This window comes from Bactrocera tryoni, chromosome 3, assembly GCF_016617805.1.
Source record: "Bactrocera tryoni isolate S06 chromosome 3, CSIRO_BtryS06_freeze2, whole genome shotgun sequence".
In the NCBI taxonomy this organism is placed as follows: domain Eukaryota; kingdom Metazoa; phylum Arthropoda; class Insecta; order Diptera; family Tephritidae; genus Bactrocera; species Bactrocera tryoni.
In genome coordinates this window covers 32,681,788-32,702,086 of record NC_052501.1, presented here as the reverse complement: position 1 = coordinate 32,702,086, position 20,299 = coordinate 32,681,788, and the positions used below count along the sequence as shown (strand labels likewise).

Sequence of the window (20,299 nt, the reverse complement as noted above, 5' to 3'; positions counted from 1 at the left end):
AACACAAACATCACAGAATTTAACAATTACACAGTATATATATATCAGCATTAACACTTTAATAAAAAAAACTACTTTTTTAGCAGACAAATATAATTAATCCGTCCATGTGTCTCCATATTTATTTTTGTGACTAGAATCGGCTCCAAAAGTCGTTTTAATGGCTTCATTCTCCCGAATAACTATTGGTGCATTTGCGGGCAGAGGCCGAGAAAATGTGTCTTGCTGCTTTTTCTCATATTCTTCCCGATTTTTTTTTCGTAACTCTTCGTAACTTGTGCCTTGCTTAGCTTTGATAGGCAATTGCGTTTCGTAGAAAGGTGTATCTAAATATATACAAAGTTAATAATTAGATCATATAATACTTGTATAACATATAACAAATAACAACTTACTATCTAATGAGGGGCGATAAATGTCGTCAAGGCCAGTAATTGAAGGACGGTTTTCCAAATCTAAATTGAGGGCACTAGCACGAGGGAATTCTTGGATTTGTTCGTCACTTGTTCCAGTTGAATTAAATGGTGACAAGGTTAGTCCTATTCCAATACCTTGGTCTGGATTAAGCCTACTAATAACGCTTCCATCGCGTTGACGTTGGCTTAACAATTCTCCCAGTTTTGAATTAGGTAACCGCATTAGCTTTTCCGCGCACTTTTGCTGGTAACTAAATTTTCCAACGAAATATCCTATTATCACACCCACGACTACTTTGGGCACCGCGCCATATTTATAATTTGGCTGAAATATGCAATTTTTATACATGAGAAAACTGTTGTAGATTATATTGATTTTTTAACCAATTATTTTATTAATACGAGGATTTAGATTTAATTACGTTCAAGTCGAGGGGTTCGTTCTTTATAATATCCATACACACACTAATATTATAAATGTGAATGTAGATTTGTTTTGCACGCTTTCACCCCGAAACCTATTTTTAGTCGTAATGTGGTCCATCACAAATGCGCTATTTACACAAAGTCTTATCCTGGTATATTAGTTTATTTTTGATTTGTATACTGGAAACTGAAACTTTCAAATGGAATTTAAAATTGCGTTATATGGGAAGTAGGCGTGGCTGTAGTCTGATTTCCGCAATTTTTATAAATGTCAGAGGAATGTTACGTACCAAATTTTGTTGGAATTGGTCGGGCGGATCTCGAGAGTTATTTGATTCCACCTAAAAGTAGGCGGTGTAACGCCCATCGTCCAATTTTGACCCCGGTCCCATTAAAGGTCATACCATTTTGGGGGGTAAAGATTTAATGTCTCTGGCGTATTTAGTTATTGATATAATTAGAAGGCAGGGACACACCCACCTAAAAAAAAAATGTTGTCCACATATGCAACTTGCTACTGCGATCCCCTGTGCCGAATTAGAGTTTTATACCTTAACTTAGTGCTTAGTTATAATACATTTTACGTTTTCGGTTAATGTCGTTTTGTGGGCAAGGGACGCGCATACCAAGTTTCATCAAGAGAATTTCAACTAGTCTCGTCATCCTGATCATTTACATATATGTACAAAAATAACCCTATATCTATCTTGATTATTTTTAAGTGATACATACTACTGTTAGGTGAACAAAACTATTACACTCTGTAACAACATGTAAGAAAGTATAAAAATGCAACTTTAACAATTATTTGAAATTCGAATGGAATATATTTATTTTCTCTTAACAGACAGCGGCAATTTCGCTTATATTCGATACGATTATGAGTGAAAATGTCCCCTTTCATTTGATATTACCAATTTTTACAAGAAACAAAGTTTGTAAAAAAATTTAAACAAATTCAATTACTGAATCTTTAATTTTTTTTTCAGAACGATTTATTTCTAATTTAATAAAAAACCTTGCGCAAAATGAAAAACAATCGTTGCGCAATTTAATTTTATTGAAATTGTTTTGGTAGAAATTCTCTAACCAGAGAACATTAAACAATGAGAAGGTGCAAATATTTTATGATTGAACGGCTAACAGAGTTGAAAACCATTTTCGGCAGTCCCTCGGAAAAAAGGCGCACCCGCGTAGTCAGCAGAACTTCTTTCAGGATCATCTGAAATAAAAATAAAAAATACGTATCATTTACAAGGTCTTGAACGAAGGAAACAAAATGAAAATTGGATTTTGGCAGACGTTTTTATAAAAAAAATGCAAATTTCGATGAAAATTTCTTGACTTTTTTTTTAAATAGTTGCAATTAAAAAAAAACCTTCGTTCAAGACCTTGTAAATGATATCTTGAAGACCTGTGTAAAATTTCATCAAGATCGATTGAGTAGTTCGCGAGAAATCTTGACAACCGACTTTGAAAACACAGTTTTGAGAAAAACGCGTTTAAAGACGGCGCACTTAGCCTATCTAACCTACTCAAGCCTGTATATCCGAAACTATTAGTCGGATCAACTTGAAAATTTATTTATTTATAGAATTTAATAAGACAAAAAAAAAATTTCGATTTTTTGAAACTGTGAAACCCATGTAACCCTTCTTAAGAAAAGTGGAAAAAAGTATTGATAAGAGACAAAATCCTGAAAGTAAAATGTCGAGAAATTTTCATCGAAATTTGCATTTTTTTATAAAAACGTCTGCCAAAAATCCAATTTTCATTTTTTTTTTTTCCTTCGTCCAATACCTAGTTTATTGTCTTTACTAAAACACGTATTTTTTATTTTTATTTCAGATGATCCTGAAAGAAGTTCTGCTGACAACGCGGATGCACCTTTTTTCCGAGGGACTGCCGGAAATGGCGTCGTAATGACTGCCATTTTGATATTTTTTTTTGAAAATTTTACAAAATGTTTATTAAATATGAGTCTTTTAAATAAAAAAAATTTCATTAAAATATTTAATTTTTCATATGTAAAAAAAATTATTGAATCGGGCCGTTTTTTGCCCGAGGAAACCCATGTAACCCCTTAAATCATTGGTCGGCAAACGCATACAACCATAATTCAGAGGTTGTGTGGGTGAGTTGCTCTCTTCCCTCTCCCAAATTATTATACAGTTTTCTCATAACTATGTACAAATTTATAAACAAGCAAAGAAGAAATCATATACCCATACTTCATCAAACATTTTGTTTTTCACTGTCGTGGCCTGGCAACATGCATCAGACATTCATTGTAAACACATAGAGAGCGACAGACTTCAAGCGACTTATGTCAAATATTAAAATAAACACGTTCTTATGGACACAGTTATGTAGTTGTGCAGCAGTCTCAAACAAAAAAATTTAACGGCGATGATGAGTCATCGCAGCGATCAGCTGAAATGAAAATTAAGCAAGCGAAGAGAGCAGAAGCAGCAGTAAACAGCAATAGGGCAACAACAAATACGCCGACAGCTAGTGGTTGCAGGCAAGCACCCGAACAGTGAAGGAAAACAAAACGCAAGGTAAGAATGTACCAAGCAAAAAAGGACCTTCTGTTCCGACTGGTATTGACCTACATAAATGTAAAAAGGAAATCAAGTCCAATTAAATCAGCGGTCAATACCAAACTATTTCAACCAGGTATAAAGGTATAGAGTTTTCGGTTGACTCTAGTGATGTTAAAGAAGCACTGGCAGAATGTGGGTTTAGTACTAAATCAGTTGCAAATATCTTTAACAGAAATAAAGTCCTATAACCAGTGTCCAAAATAGAATTGATGCCAAATTCTAACCAACTAAAGAAAAACGAAATACACCCGATTTACAATTTAAAATATCTGTTCCATCGCAGCATAACCGTTGACGAACCACATAAGAAAAATGGTCATGTACAATATACAAACTGCCAAGAGTATGGACAAACGAAATCATACTGCACCCTAGGAAGTGTCTGTGTAGGTGTGTGGTGATCTACATCCTACTTCGAAATGTACTCTTAACAAAGAGTATTCAAATAAAAAATGTAGTAATTGTGGGGGGGAAATCACACTGCAAACTACAGAGGTTGCCCCGTATATAAAGACTTAAACATTTTCTGTCGCAATTCAAGCACGTCGTAACCAAATGTTAAATATTCCTCCTAACGAAATTATTGAAAACCCTGTCCATATTCTAAAACCAGTTAATCTTAAAGAGAATACTACACAAGGGACGTGGTGAAAGACAACACTGCACGAATGCAACTGCTCCAAAACCAACCAAATACAAGTTTTGAAACCAGATAGCTGCAACGAGTATGATTAAATCAGAACAAACACTCGTGCTAAAAACACAATGAAATCAATTCAGTTCACCATATTGTTGATCAATTCAAGTAACCGCCAGCGTCAACGGATTTGATGCAACACAACAATCTGTTCTTCGGCAATCACGATCGAGTAAAACGGTATGGCTGGCTTCGGTGCAACGTATCATGTCAGTTCATAGCGTTGCGTCGATTGTTTGAACCGATGTGAAACTGCGGGTAAGCTACGAGTAAATTCACGAGTAAATCTACGAGTACAGCAAACAACAACAATTTTCTGCTGGATTGATTTGAAGCATGTGTGGCAAAAAATGTATCAGCTTTGAAAATGTTCGCATGTTACCAATTTTCGATGCGTGAGCAATGGAAAGTCTATCGAGAACGTACATACATATATACATACATTTGTTGTATGTTTGTACTCGATGGAATTTTCATTATACATATAACATATGCATACACATACATACAGTGGACCAATAAAGTTTACATACACCTAGTTCGATTTAATTACGACACGTTTATTTGTTATAAAATTAATAAAGTTTTTGGTTTTTTTCTATCCATTTCAAAAGATGTATACTTAACATTAAATCCAGTGTTTCAGACGAACATCGACTCGGACCATTTTCTTGTTGCAGCCAAAATTCGCACCCGCTTCTGTGCAGCAAAAAACGCACGTCAGCAAACACAAGGAAGGTTCAACGTCGAGAAGCTGCAATCACAAGAGATAGCCGAACGATTTTCAATCGGCTTGGACTCCTGCTCTATGAGAGCACTCGTCAACAACTCGGTACAAGGAAATTGTGGCCGAAATGTGTAAGTATGAAGGGCTTGACAAGCTGGTCGACAGGGGTAATGCTCGAAAACTTTACGAAAAGAAGCGGCGACTGACAGAAGATTTCAAGACCGGAGCATACTTTTGTAGAATGCCCAGAGGTGATCTAGTGACTGATGCCAAGAGCATACTAAAATTATGAGTGGAACATTTTTCCATCCTGCTGAACGGCAGTGAAAATATAACGCCAGGCAATTATTAGCAATTACCCGCCTGAAAAACAACAAAGCGGCGGGGGCCGATGGATTGCCGGCCGAGCTATTCAAACACGGCGGCGAAGAACTGATAAAGAGCATGCATCATATTCTTTGTAAAATATGGTCGGACGAACGCATGCCCAACGATTGGAATTTAAGTGTGCTCTGCCCAATCCACTAAAAGGGAGACCCCATAATCTGCGCCAACTACCGGGACAAGCCTCCTAAACACCGCGTATAAGGTTCTATCGAGCGTATTGTGTGAAATATTAAAGCCCACTATCAACAAACTGATTGGACCTTATCAGTGTGGCTTTAGACCTGGAAAATCAACAACCGACCAGATATTCACCATGCGCCAAATTTTGGAAAAGACCCGTGAAAAGAGAATGGACACTCACCACCTCCTCGTCGATTTCAAAGTTGCCTTTGACAGCACGAAAAAGAAGCTGCCTTTATGCCGCGATGTATGAATTTGGTATCCCCGCAAAGCTAATATGGCTGTGTAAGCTGACGTTGAGCAACACCAAAAGTTCCGTCAGAATCGGAAATGACCTCTCCCAGCCGTTTGAAACCAAACGAGGTTACAGACAAGGCGACTCTCTTTCGTGTGACTTCTTCAACATACTTCTGGAGAAAATAATTCGAGCTGCAAAACTAAACCCAGAAGGTACAATCTTCTATAAGCTATGCTGATGATATTGATATCATTCGCCGCCATTAGTTCTGCTTTCTTCAGAATGAATAAGGCAGCGAAGCAAATGGGTCTGGTGGTGAACGAGAGCAAGACGAATATATATATCTCCTGTCATCAAACAAACAGTCGTCGCACTTGCGACTAGGCACCCGCGTCACTGTTGTCAGTCATAACTTCGTTGTAGATAAATCCAACGCAGGATATCTCTTGCCAACAGGTGCTACTTCGGACTAAGTAGGCAATTGAAAATGATCGACGTTGCGAGTTTTCGAGAGGAAAGTTCTGCGAAAGATTTATGGTCCTTTGCGCGTTGGGCACGGCGAATATCGCATTCGATGGGACGATGAGCTGTATGAGATATACGATGACATTGATATAGTTCAGCGAATTGAAAGACAGCGGAGTCGTCCGAATGGACGAAAACACTCTAGCTCTGAAAGTATTCGACGCAGTACCCGCCGGGTCTGCAATTGGCGCCAACTTGCGAAAAGAAGAATCGACTGCCGCGCTGTTGTTAACTCGGCGATAACCGCGTAAGCGGTTTCTACGCCAGTCAAGAAGTAGAAATTCTACTCAATTGCATATATACTTATACTATATACTATATATTTATGTCTCTAAAATTATAAACGAATAAATTATCTCTCCAATTGAAGTGCTGTTGATGTTGATTCCACCAACTAATTCACCTTGGAGAAAATGGAAAACAATTCAACTATCAAACAGTGCAACAATGCACTTGAAATTTACCTAAAAGTTTCTAACTCATCAAAATGAAATAAACGTTGTAACAAATCAACCGCATGCAAAGAAAAAGGAAACAATAAATCACTTCCTATTTCGTTGCTGTTGTTGATATTGCCAATTTAACCAACTACATAAAATGGGCCATGGAAAAAATATAAAAAAAATTAACTACCACACTTTAAACTAAGTAATCTTCAAATTTCCAACTCACCAAAACAAAACGAATGATATCAATACGTGTTCAAATATCATTGAACATGCTTACTTATTTAGTATCAGCAAAGCCGAAATACTATGAAAAATAAATATATATTTTAAAATATATGAAATATACAAATACATATACATACATACATATGTACATAAACAGGCACATGCATTTACATGCAATGCGCATTCAATAATAATAAAAATGCATGGGTAAACACAAGTCATAAATTTATAGATCAGATAACATTAAACACACACACACACACATGTATTGAATTGTACACTTATTTAATACAGTTTCCTAAAACAGTATATAAGCAATGAAAATATCAAAATAAAATTAGAATGAAATATATTCTCACTTAAGAAAGATCATTATTTTTCCCCCACCAGCGGTAAGAATTTAAAGATTCTTTTCGAGTTTCATAAACTATATTCGAAACTTAATGTGCGTTAAAAATGTATTTGGGACACTGAATGTGTTGTAACACGCATAGTCCAAACATAACTAAAAGTGGAAAGTCTACCATTATTATTACTCTGTAGTAACACCCCCAATGAAAGGAAGTAACAAGCCTCGAATGAGAGACCCCCCTTCTGATGACGACCATGGCAAAGAGGAAGAGGAAGACCTCCACTCCGTTGGAAGGACCAAGCGTGGAGTCTGGCTTCGCTTGGAATATCCAATTGGCGCCACGTAGCGAAAAGAAGAAACAATTGGCGCGCTGTTGTTAACTCGGCCATAATCGCGTAAGCGGTGTCTACGCCAATTAAGAAGAAGAAGAAGTACCAAGACAAAATACTTTGGGCAATCAACGGGTTCGAACAATTCAAATGCCCCGGTATGGACGGTATTTTTCAGGCCATGATACAGAGCGGGGTCAAAAAACCACTAGCATGGATTCGGCAAAGTGTACAACACCACCACAAGACTTAGCGTCATAAATGCCCAGATAGTTCATAGCCTCAACCGAAAACCACCTTGTGAAGGAAGCGTTGGACCTGTCGAAAGCCTATGATACAGACAACCACACAACCCTACTTGAAGACATCGAACAATCTTTCCAGGGTTTAAGAGGTGGACTATGAACCTAAGCGATCGGCAATCATCCGTACTATTTCGAGGTAAACAGGGGTTTCTGCAGGTTGGTGTCCTCTCACCGCTGCTGTTTAATTTTTAGATTTCGAAACTCCCTTAACCACCAGAGAGAATAGACATTCTCCCTTCTTAACTGTAAGAAACCTAACTCTCCCCACTAAATCCACTGCGACCATATTCACAAACTGGACAAAGGAGTATAGATTTGACTTAATATTGCAGTCGATGACGTTAAATTTCCCACTGTCAATAATCCAAAGACTTTAGTGTGACATTAGACAGTGCTTGTGTTCTTTTATTTCTCATAAAACCGCCATAAGTTCTAGGATGCAGAGCCCCAAAAAATCTCAAGTCGCTGGCCGCTTGAAGTAGAGCACACTCCCAGAATTATCAATAGGTCTTTCCTTAACTACGTCGACGGCCAGACATGCATTGACGACAATTCACAGTGGAACCTTTAAGGGATCGTCTCAGAATGACCCTCCGAAAAATCACTGATTTTTTTAATGTTGAAATTAACCGATTTTTTTATAAATAAATAAATTTGTAACGAACACTAAATGTTTTTTTTTTTTTGTTTTTTTTTAATGGTTGTATAATATTTAAATAATTTGTTGAAATGACACGTAAAAGAAGGTCCTATACGATATCCACGATTGCGGTCGCAATTTTGGTATAAAACAATAATTTCAAAAAGATTACACTGGTAATATATACATAATTTGTGACATGAAAATTCTTAGGTGTTTTAATGCAGTTTGATACCCTGAAGTCAAATCTGAAAACAAAATTTTTCTATCATCCACAGATATTCTGTAACCTACGGCTTTAGATTTTACACTACTACTGTGATCAAATGGAAAGGTGAATTAATACTGTATTAGTTTTTCGTGAGCATTTCGCCACATTTTCAACTAATATCGTGCCGCAACCACCGCCATCGCCTGATTTACCTTCGTGTAACTTCTGGCTATTCTGCAAATTCACATGACCACTCCGAGCTGTGGCCAGTACGTCAGGCACTCACTCCGGGACAAACGTTCCTCTAACCAGAGAACATTAAACAATGAGAAGGTGCAAATATTTTATGATTGAACGGCTAACAGAGTTGATAACCATTTCCGGCAGTCCCTTGGAAAAAAGGCGCACTCGCGTTGTCAGCAGAACTTCTTTCAGGATCATCTGAAATAAAAATAAAAAATACGTGTTTTAGTAAAGACAATAAACTCTAGGTATTGGACGAAGGAAACAAAATGAAAATTGGATTTTGGCAGACGTTTTTATAAAAAAAATGCAAATTTCGATGAAAATTTCTTGACTTTTTTTTTAAATAGTTGCAATTAAAAAAAAACCTTCGTTCAAGACCTTGTAAATGATATCTTGAAGACCTGTGTAAAATTTCATCAAGATCGATTGAGTAGTTCGCGAGAAATCTTGACAACCGACTTTGAAAACACAGTTTTGAGAAAAACGCGTTTAAAGACGGCGCACTTAGCCTATCTAACCTAGAACGCACAAATTCTCAAGCCTGTATATCCGAAACTATTAGTCGGATCAACTTGAAAATTTATTTATTTATAGAATTTAATAAGACAAAAAAAAAATTTCGATTTTTTGAAACTGTGAAACCCATGTAACCCTTCTTAAGAAAAGTGGAAAAAAGTATTGATAAGAGACAAAATCCTGAAAGTAAAATGTCGAGAAATTTTCATCGAAATTTGCATTTTTTTATAAAAACGTCTGCCAAAAATCCAATTTTCATTTTTTTTCCTTCGTCCAATACCTAGTTTATTGTCTTTACTAAAACACGTACTTTTTATTTTTATTTCAGACGATCCTGAAAGAAGTTCTGCTGAAAACGCGGATGCACTTTTTTTCCGAGGGACTGCCGGAAATGGCGTCGTAATTTTGCCATTTTGATATTTTTTTTTGAAAATTTTACAAAATGTTTATTAAATATGAGTCTTTTAAATAAAAAAAATTTCATTAAAATATTTCATTTTTCATATGTAAAAAAAATTATTGAATCGGGCCGTTTTTTGCCCGAGGAAACCCATGTAACCCCTTAAATCATTGGTCGGCAAACGCATACAACCATAATTTAGAGGTTGTGTGGGTGAGTTGCTCTCTTCCCTCTCCCAAATTATTATACAGTTTTCTCATAACTATGTACAAATTTATAAACAAGCAAAGAAGAAATCATATTCCCATACTTCATCAAGCATTTTGTTTTTCACTGTCGTGGCCTAGCAACATGCATCAGACATTCATTGTGAACACATAGAGAGCGACAGACTTCAAGCGACTTATGTCAAATATTAAAAAAACACGTTCTTATGGTCACAGTTATGTAGTTGTGCAGCAGTCTCAAACGAAAAAAAATGTAACGGCGATGATGAGTCATCGCAGCGATCAGCTGAAATGAAAATTAAGCAAGCGAAGAGAGCAGAAGCAGCAGTAAACAGCAATAGGGCAACAACAAATACGCCGACAGCAACCACTAGCAGGTACCAGCAAGCACCCGAACACTGAAGGAAAACAAAACGCAAGGTAAAAATGTACCAAGCAAAAAAGGACCTTCTGTTCCGACTGGTATTGATCGCTACATAAATGTAAAAAGGAAATCAAGTCCAATTAAATCAGCGGTCAATACCAAACTATTTCAACCAGGTATAAAGGTATAGAGTTTTCGGTTGACTCTAGTGATGTTAAAGAAGCACTGGAAGAATGTGGGTTTAGTACTAAATCAGTTGCAAATATCTTTAACAGAAATAAAGTCCTATAACCAGTGTCCAAAATAGAATTGATGCCAAATTCTAACCAACTAAAGAAAAACGAAATACAAATATCTGTTCCATCGCAGCATAACCGTTGACGAACCACATAAGAAAAATGGTCATGTACAATATATATAGGTAGGAGCTCGATACGAACGGACGTGTGTAGACGGCAATTTGCGCGATACAATTTTCTTTTCAACTCAAATGTATATTAACCAAAATTAAAATTGATGAAAAGCCAACAACATTTAAAGAGTTAAAAATACTACCTACCGCAAAAGTTTTGTTTTATTTAAAGATTTAATAAAGCGTACATAAGCAAACAAGTTGCTGCTAATTTTTCTAAACAGAGTTTTTGTCACTTCAAACGGTATTTCTCATTGAGCACGACAACAACGAGGGCATGTGATGCAAACAACAACTAAATGTAAGGAAAAGAACATAAAAGCATAAAACGTGAAGAAAACCAATAACAAAATATACGGCAACGGTGCATTGCTGATGTGCGGTCCGTTTGCAGTGCGTCGTAAATAAAGGAGGGCTACAGTAATTGCTTAGTTACATATAAATTGTGCTATCCATCGATAAATAATGCCACCCAAGAAAATAAACACAACATCACAATTTTGTGGTTATTGCTCTGAGCTGATACGAGATGGTGTACAGTCCAGCATCCAATGTGTTGCTTGCCAACTCTGGTTTCACTCTAGGTGTACAGGCCTTTCATCTGTGGAATTTAAGGCCACAGCGATCAGTATCAAGAAAAAGGAGTCGGTTTGGAACTGTTCATCCTGCAGCAATGATATCAGTGTTAGGACATGTGACAGCCACTTATCTGATGATGAAGTTTTAACACACATCTCGCCACAAGCTAATGAAATGGAAAGTCTCTTCCAGAAGTACTTTGATCGCTTCACCTCTGACTATGACCGCAAATTTGAAGATCTCAAAAAGTCATTCGTAAGTAGCGTAAATAACCTTAAGGATGAGGTAAGCAATCTGTCTAAACAATATACAACACTCGCTAATAAATGTACTGCCCTTAACGATAGGCTTTCATCAGTAGAGAATAAAATTAATAATAAACTCAATGCCAAGCCTGACTTACCAGTGAGCAAGGAAGATATCTTCACTGAAATGTTGGAACGTGAGCGCCGTAAAGTCAATGTAATTGCTCTAAACATCCCGGAATCAGTCAAACCAATGGGTAAAGATCGTTTGGATGACGACAGGACAAATCTAGTAGCCGCTTTGCCTTCTTGTCTCTCGAACATTGCCACTGAATTTAAGCTACGCAGACTAGGCCGACATACACCGGGTCGTACACGTGCGCTACATATTACAACTCGCTCAGCTGATGATGCGCTCTCAATTATCAAATACAGACCACCTAATAGTAACACTGCAGTCTTTTTCAAAGCTGATCTTACCCCTTCTCAACAACAGCACCTAAAAGATTTACGACTGGAACTTGACTCTCTAGTAAAAAGCGGCAACGACAGTATGACTATAAAGTATATCCATGGTATGCCTAAGATTGTAAAGAAGAATTTTCGCTCGCACAACGAACAAGAAGAAAGTATCTCTCATCCAGTTATATTACCAGAACGTTCGAGGTCTGCGCACAAAACTCTGCGCATTTCTGACCAACACGTCGTCTAACCAGTCTGATATCATATGCATCACTGAGTCCTGGCTCCATCCATCTATACGTGATGGAGAAGTCATTGACTCTTCTTATAATATCTACCGTAAAGATCGTACATCTCATGCTAATCATAAAGTACGTGGTGGTGGAGTCTTTATCGCATGCAAACGTTATCTACACACTGAGCCAATCTCTACTGAAAATAATAACCTGGAGCAAATATTCATCAGGGTGAAGGGTGCATCCCGTGACCTAATCATCGGCTGTGTATACATACCTCCTCAGTCACCTTATGACATCTTTGTTGACCACCTGGCCACTATTTCTTTCATTAGAGAAAAACACCAAGCATCTGACTTACTGATAGTTGGTGATTTCAACCTGCCTAGCAGCTCTCCTCGTGCGGACTGTGAAAAACTACTTTACGACTGCTATTCGCTCCTGAATTGCACACAGCGCAACCACATTCTCAATGCTCACAACTCAGCCCTTGACTTATATTTCAGCGACATCGACATTTCTCCTGAACACTCGCTTGCCTTGGTTCCTGAAGACACATATCATCCCGCACTAGATATCACGCTCAACTTTCAGCCTGGACTAGTTCCTATCTACTCCTCTACGTACTCTTTCAAAAGGGCCAACTATGCTGAGCTCAACACTTTCTACCTGAGAACAAATTGGATCGATTTATATAAACTCAGCACAATTGATAGTAAGCTTGATTATCTCTACGCTAAAATCTTCGAAGGGATTAACCAGTTCGTTCCAGCATATACTTATAAACACAGCAGTTATCCCCTGGTTTTCAAAAGATCTCATTCGCAAAATTAAATTGAAGAAGTCAGCGCATGCGTTGTACAAGACAAGACGTACCAACTACAATTACTCTTGCTTCAGTAAACTGAGACTTGAGTGCAAATCACTGAGCTCTGAGTGCTATAAAAATTAGTGAGTAATGTTGAAGCCAAACTCAAATCGGACATCAAAGCCTTCTGGAACTATCTCAAAGACAAAAACCGTTCTAGCAGTGACATACCTTCCTCCATGGTATGGGATGATCTATCAGCTAATTCCGGGCCTGACATTTCTGATCTCTTTGCCTCCTTCTTTCATAGTGTTTACGCACCTAACAATCGCCATGGCGCTGCTGCAGCTACCTACAACCCGGGACCTCAGAACATACTCCTGAACGATCTGACAGTATCATATGACGAAGTACTTAAATTACTCCTTTCACTTGACCCTAGAAAAGGTGCTGGACCTGATGGTCTACCTAACTTATTCCTAAAGAACTGCGCGATCAGTCTTTGCGAACCGTTGACGCATATATTTGGTGAATCACTTAGTGGTGGTATCTTCCCCTCGTCATGGAAATTATCATATATCACTCCAATACATAAGGATGGATCTAAAGCTATGGTCACCAATTATCGTCCTATTTGTATTCAGTCTGCCCTTGCTAAATTGTTTGAGAAATTGGTGCTACCACAACTACTGCAGTCTTTCGAACACGTTATAATCACTCGACAACATGGATTTACTGGGGGCAGATCTACAACTACTAATTTGTTCATATACATTAACAAGGTGTTAAATGCTATGGATTCCGGAAACTGTGTTCACAGCATCTACACAGACTTTAGCAAGGCGTTTGATCGTGTTGACCATGATATACTCATGCACAAGTTGAGCAACTATGGTGTTGGAGGTAGTGCTTTGTCTTGGATCCATTCATATCTTACGGGTAGACGCCTACAAGTTAGAGTCGATGGCCATCTTTCATTCGAATATATCGTTACATCTGGGGTACCACAAGGATCTCATTTGGGCCCGGTACTCTTCAATATATTCATAAACGACATTGGCAACAATATCATATCAGATCACCTATTGTATGCTGATGATCTCAAAATTTTCAGGCCCATAGCTAGTATGTCAGATATCCTAATTCTACAGCATGATATTGACTCTCTTGGTAACTGGTGCCTTGTGAACAATCTTGATCTTAATATCAACAAATGCGCCGCTATAACTTTCACTCGCTCACACTCACCAATTCCTGCAAAATACAAACTCAAGGATCAGGAAATCATAGAGGTTGATGAGATAAAAGACCTGGGGATCATTGTTGACAACAAGCTCTCCTTCTCTAAACACATTGATAGAATCACATCTAAGGGATTTAAAACCCTCGGATTTATCCTAAGAAACAGCAAAGACTTCAACAACCCCTACTCTGTAACCAGACTTTTTCAATCGCTAGTCCTACCTATCCTTGAATATGGTTCAGTCATCTGGTCTCCATATACTAATGCATCTATAGACAAAGTGGAAAAGGTTCAACGTAAACTCTGCAAGTCGTTAGCCTATAAATTATCATCGTCTACACATACTTACTCCACTGATGAAATTTACCAGAGCTTTCGTATCAATAAACTATCAGCACGTCGACAGGTTGCCGATCTTAGTTTCTATTACAAGGTTGTCAATAATATTATTGATGCTCCAGACATTCTTGGCTGCTTTGAATTTGCCCCAGTAGGCACTTTACTTAGACGTAATCGTCTACTAAAAACTTCCAACTCCAAGAAAAATTATGTGATCAACGGTCCTCTGAATAGACTGGCCAAATCTGTCAATTCTTTTCAAGGTGTGATTGAGTTCTACGGAGATACATACTCTGCCTTCATAAACAATACTAAGAAACATCTGCTTGTTTAACCAAGGATTCCATTTGCTGCCCGCCACAACCAGAAACCATCACCATAGTACTCTGCATATACACATTTACCTTCTACCTACATTTTTCATTTTTTATTTGTTTCTCTTAATGTATATAGCCGATTGGCGTTATTGTAATAATAATAATAATAATAATAATATACAAACTGCCAAGAGTATGGACAAATGAAATCATACTGCACCCTACGCAATGTCTGCGTAGGTGTGTGGTGATCTACATTCTAGTAATTGTGGGGGGAAATCACATTGCAAACTACAGAGGTTGCCCCGTATATAAAGACTTAAACATTTTCTGTCGCAATTCAAGCACGTCGTAACCAAATGTTAAATATTCCTCCTAACGAAATTATTGAAAACCCTGTCCATAGTCTAAAACCAGTTAATCTTAAAGAGAATACTACACAAGGTACGTGGTGAAAGACAACACTGCACGAATGCAACCGCTCCAAAACCAACCAAATGGAAGTGTTGAAACCAGATAGCTGCAACGAGTATGATTAAATCAGAACAAACACTCGTGCTAAAAACACAATCAAATCAATTCAGTTCACAATATTGTTGATCAATTCAAGTAACCGCCAGCGTCAACTGATTTGATGCAACAAAACAATCTGTTCTTCGGCAATCACGATCGTGTAAACGGTATGGCTGGCTTCGGTGCAAATCGTATCATGTCAGTTCATAGCGTTGCGACGATTGTTTGAACCGATGTGAAAATGCGGGTAAGCTACGAGTAAATCTACGAGGTCAGCAAACAGCAACAATTTTCTGCTGGATTGATTTGAATCATGTGTGGCAAAAAATGTATCAGCTTCGAAAATGTTCGCATGTTACCCATTTTCGATGCGTGAGCAATGGAAATTCTATCGAGAACGTACATATGTACATATACATATACATACATTTGTTGTATGTTTGTACTCGATGGAATTTTCATTATATGTACATATACATAACATATGCATACACATACATACAGTGGACCAATAAAGTTTACATACACCTAGTTCGATTTAATTACGACACGTTACGTTTATTTGTTATAAAATGAATAAAGTTTTTGGTTTTTTCTATCCGTTTCAAAAGATGTATATTTAACATTAAATTTAGCATATCAAAATATTTTTTTTTACACAAATAAAAAAAATTAATGCTAAAGCTTAAAATGGGCATAATTTGTATCAAAAAAGTTTACGTACACTAAAGAATATTTATATAAATCAAAACCCACTAAGTCCAGGATCCAGCTTTTTGGCCTTATTTTTATGAAATTCGATGTTTTCGAATACGGTTTTCCAAAAAGTTCGAGATATTTTGAATAGGATTAATGTATGGTATTTTTAATTCCATAACAACGCTGCACGTACAAGATATGATAAATTTAATGTTAAATATACATCTTTTGAAATGAATAGAAAAAAAACCACACAATTTATTCATTTTATAACAAATAAACGTGTCGTAATTTAATAGAACTAGGTGTATGTAAACTTTATTGGTCCACTGTATGTATTTTCTGCTGATGCGAACCTTCATAAACAAATCATGTATAAGCTGATCGCTAGTGATTTAAAGTTGTTGGCTATCGGTAATTTGAAGACAAACGGTTCGATTCGTGTACATCAATACCCGATTATGAACAAAAATGTATTACTAATTGCAGCTAGGACGAGCATAGCAGCTTACAAAATATATTCCTTGTATTTTTGCCCAAGTAAAGCTGTTATGAATGATGGAGTCATATGTAGATGTTCACGCAAGTGAGGAAAGACATTCACTTTGGAGTGACCAGAAACGATCCTTTTACATATGGTATACTCCTTGTCAAAGAACAAACATTTGAAGGCGAGCTAAAGGGAGAAGAGAAAACATCCTTTCCTCACGCTAGTTTTGGGACCCGCCACATAAAAAAAAATCCCCAATAAAAAGAACAAAAAGCCTCGGCAGAATAACCCCCTTTTGATGACGACCATGGCAAACGAAATAAGGGCATGTACCTGGAATGTCCGGTCCCTTAATTGGGAAGGTGCCGCTGGTGTTAGAGTGAAGGCTGACATCACCGCCGTCCAATAAATGCGATGGACGGGACAAGGACTGAGGAGAGTAGGTCCTTGTGGCATTTACTACAGTGGCCATATAAAGGAGCGCAAGTTTGGTGTGAGATTCGTGGTGGAAGAGAGACTCCGTCGCCGAGTACTGTCATCCTCGCCGGTGGATGAACGTCTAGCCACAATCGGCATCAAATCGAAGTTCTTCAGCATATCGCTAATTTGCGCCCAAGCCCCGACGTTAGAGAAGGACGATGCACGACGTTAGAGAAGCTGCAATCACAACAAACAGCTGAACGATTTTCTACTCGACTTGTGATCGACCACAACCTGTGTGGGATGGGATAGACACCGAGAGTTGAAGAGGGAAGCGAGACGCATTTGCAGACAGAAAAAGAGAGAGGCCGAAATGCGTGAGTATGAAGAGCTTGATAATCTGGCCGACAGGGGTAATGCTCGAAAATTCTACGGAAAGATGCGGCGACTAACAGAAGAGGATCTAGTGACTGATGCCCAGAGCATACTAAAATTATGGAGGGAATACTTTTCCATCCTGCTGAACGGCAGTGCGGTCGATGTCCACGATTGCGGCCGCAAATTCTGCAAATTCACATGACCACTCCGAGCTGTGACCAGGCACTCACTCCGGGACAAACGTTACTATGTTTGATCCCAAAAAGGCATTACTACCATCTTTGCATATTAAGATTGCTAAGGCAATGGACAAAAATGGAAGAGGGTTCTTGTATCTGAAACAAAAATTTCCAAGGGGCAGTGAAGCAAAAATTATGGAGAGCATATTTGTGTGTCCGCAAATAAGATAACTAATGAAAGATGAAACATATGAGGAAATGCTTAATGAAACTGAAATACGAAGGTGAAGTTCCATTAAAAGCGTTGTTAGAATTGCAACATGTCCCTTAAAATTCACTTTCTGGACACCCATCTGGATATTTCCCCGATTTAAGGGCCGTAAGTGACGAACATGGGGAACGTTTCCACCAAGACATTTCTGCTATGGAGAAACGGTACCAAGGCAAGTGGTATGCCAGTTTGCTTGCCGATTACTGCTGGACATTGTTAAGGGATACTCCAAAAATAAAATATCGCAGAAAAACATCAATACATTTTTTTTAACAAAAGTTCTCATAGAAAAAAAAAATTATATGTGAGAAGAAATCTATAGCTATTTTCTGCATTTCTAACAATTTTTCCATAATAAACACTTTGTTCAGTTCATGTCACAAAAAGCAAGTGTTTTTTTGTTCACCAGTGTTATTAATCTGTAAGAAAATCGCTACAGGAAGCCTTTTTTATAGTTTTTTTTTTTTTGAAATTTGACAACATGGCGGCGGTTTGAAGAAAAACCATCGAATTTTGCTCTTTTTTCGACAGTTTTTCACTCTTCTTTAGAGAGTGGAAACGTTTTTGAAGAACACCATTATGAGAAATAGGCGTTTTAAAGCGACAAAAAAATCATTTCTCGAAAATTTCACACTGATATAGTGAATAGTGTAATTGGACTTAAACCACACCCATTGCAGACGACGTGCTCGAGTTGCCGCACAAATCTAGCGTCCCTGGCGCTGCTTAGTTCTGGATACTGTAGCAGATTAAACTCCTACTTATCCAGAATAGACCCCCACATACCAAACACATGTCACACATGCAACGACTTCTCGCTTGACTCTTTGCATGCCCAACTAACTCTATGCATTTGACACTCCTCCCTCTATGGTCCAACTAACTCCAACCCCGCCTAAACAGCACGGTTCCGGCACCAAGATACATTTAGCAGGCAATTGATAAGTTTTTTTTGTTTGGTTAAAATATCCTGCAAAAAAAGTCACTAAATTATAGTCACCAATTTTGTGACTTGATACAATACTGACAGTTAGAATCCCAGCTAAGTTAATGATCGAAGGTAGAAAGGTTTTTTGTATCAAAAAACGTAGCTGTCGAGAACTTGCTAAACGTTTTCCGTTAGATGCAAACCGTTGTCCGTTTGTGTTCTGAAGTACATATAATAACAAATGCTTAAAACCGTAAGCGGTAGTAATATGCCGATACCTAGTTTAACTAAGGATTCTGGGATTGTTATTCTAAAAGTAACCCGCTAATATTTTAAATCAAAGTACTAATTAAAAAAAAAAAAAAATATTGTACAACTTACTTGTAAAAAACCATTCTTCACCGCCAAATATGCGCCAACCCCCAATGAAGTTCCTAAAGGCAGAGAACGTTGAAAGAAAGATTCAGAGTTACATTCGCGCAATACTCTTATTTCGTCAGCAGAGAATTGGTAATTTGCCTAAAATATGGAGATATAGACTTGTCTAGTGATAGTTATGGTTTTACAATGTTTTTTACCAATTGATTTCGATCAGTCTGTTGACTTGATTGTTCCATTTCTCTCGGCATCAATTACGAAATTACTTTATAACGATACTATTGATGCTTCCCACTTTTCCGTCTCCTAAGTTATTTATTAACTGGAAAAATTATTATTTTGAAATAGTGAACAAAACACTTTGCAAGCAATTGTTTATTTCATAACAGTAATTGAATTGCGAGTATTATGGAGCATCTCGACAGGTAATAGATGTTGTCGAGAAAACTGTATTGCTACGACATTGCTAATTACGATCAAGAAATTGCTTAGCAATACACTCACATTTTTGTACTATTTTTCAAACTTGAACTCCATCTAACAGCCCTATTCACATGCCCTCACAAAAACCACCACTCACCCTATTGTGAGTTTTTTGTTATTTCTGAGTTTCTGATTTCGAAAGCTCAAATGCTCACAAGTTCCTCAAAATGTGATGTCTGAAAGTAAACCTAACCTGTGTTTGTTCTGTTAATTTCAATACTTTTAAAGAAACTTGCGATTATATTATTGAAATAGAATGGAGGGACTATTATTGCCTATTAAAATAAATATGTAACTTGCGGACTTTGTAGATATTACTTCTTTCTAAGTATGAATAAAAAGACATATGTGACCTGGTCTACGAAAAGGGAGCTAACGTGCGAAAACTAGTTTTCTGGGAAAAGCTGTTAAAAATAATCGTCAGTTTCTCGTTATCTCATTAATTGTTCTCCT

The 20,299-nt window shown here is 37.5% G+C and overlaps 3 protein-coding genes across 5 annotated transcripts in view; 2 read left to right on the top strand and 1 right to left on the bottom strand.

Annotated features, from left to right (window-relative positions):
• The window catches only part of LOC120771970 (putative sodium-coupled neutral amino acid transporter 11), a 550,765-nt gene that overhangs the window by 352,438 nt on the left and 178,028 nt on the right, over positions 1 to 20,299 (top strand). The window lies entirely within an intron of this gene.
• On the bottom strand, positions 19 to 19,715 carry LOC120771975 (OCIA domain-containing protein 1). The gene is made up of 4 exons (XM_040100331.1): positions 19,564 to 19,715; positions 19,367 to 19,504; positions 396 to 741; positions 19 to 326 (listed from the first exon to the last, which is right to left on the bottom strand). The coding sequence occupies exons 1-4, from the start codon at positions 19,612 to 19,614 to the stop codon at positions 97 to 99; spliced, it is 765 nt and encodes a 254-aa protein (XP_039956265.1). The 5' UTR covers positions 19,615 to 19,715; the 3' UTR covers positions 19 to 96.
• Positions 11,051 to 12,591, top strand: LOC120771974. The gene is made up of 2 exons (XM_040100330.1): positions 11,051 to 11,179; positions 11,273 to 12,591. The coding sequence occupies exon 2, from the start codon at positions 11,344 to 11,346 to the stop codon at positions 12,412 to 12,414; it is 1,071 nt and encodes a 356-aa protein (XP_039956264.1). The 5' UTR covers positions 11,051 to 11,179; positions 11,273 to 11,343; the 3' UTR covers positions 12,415 to 12,591.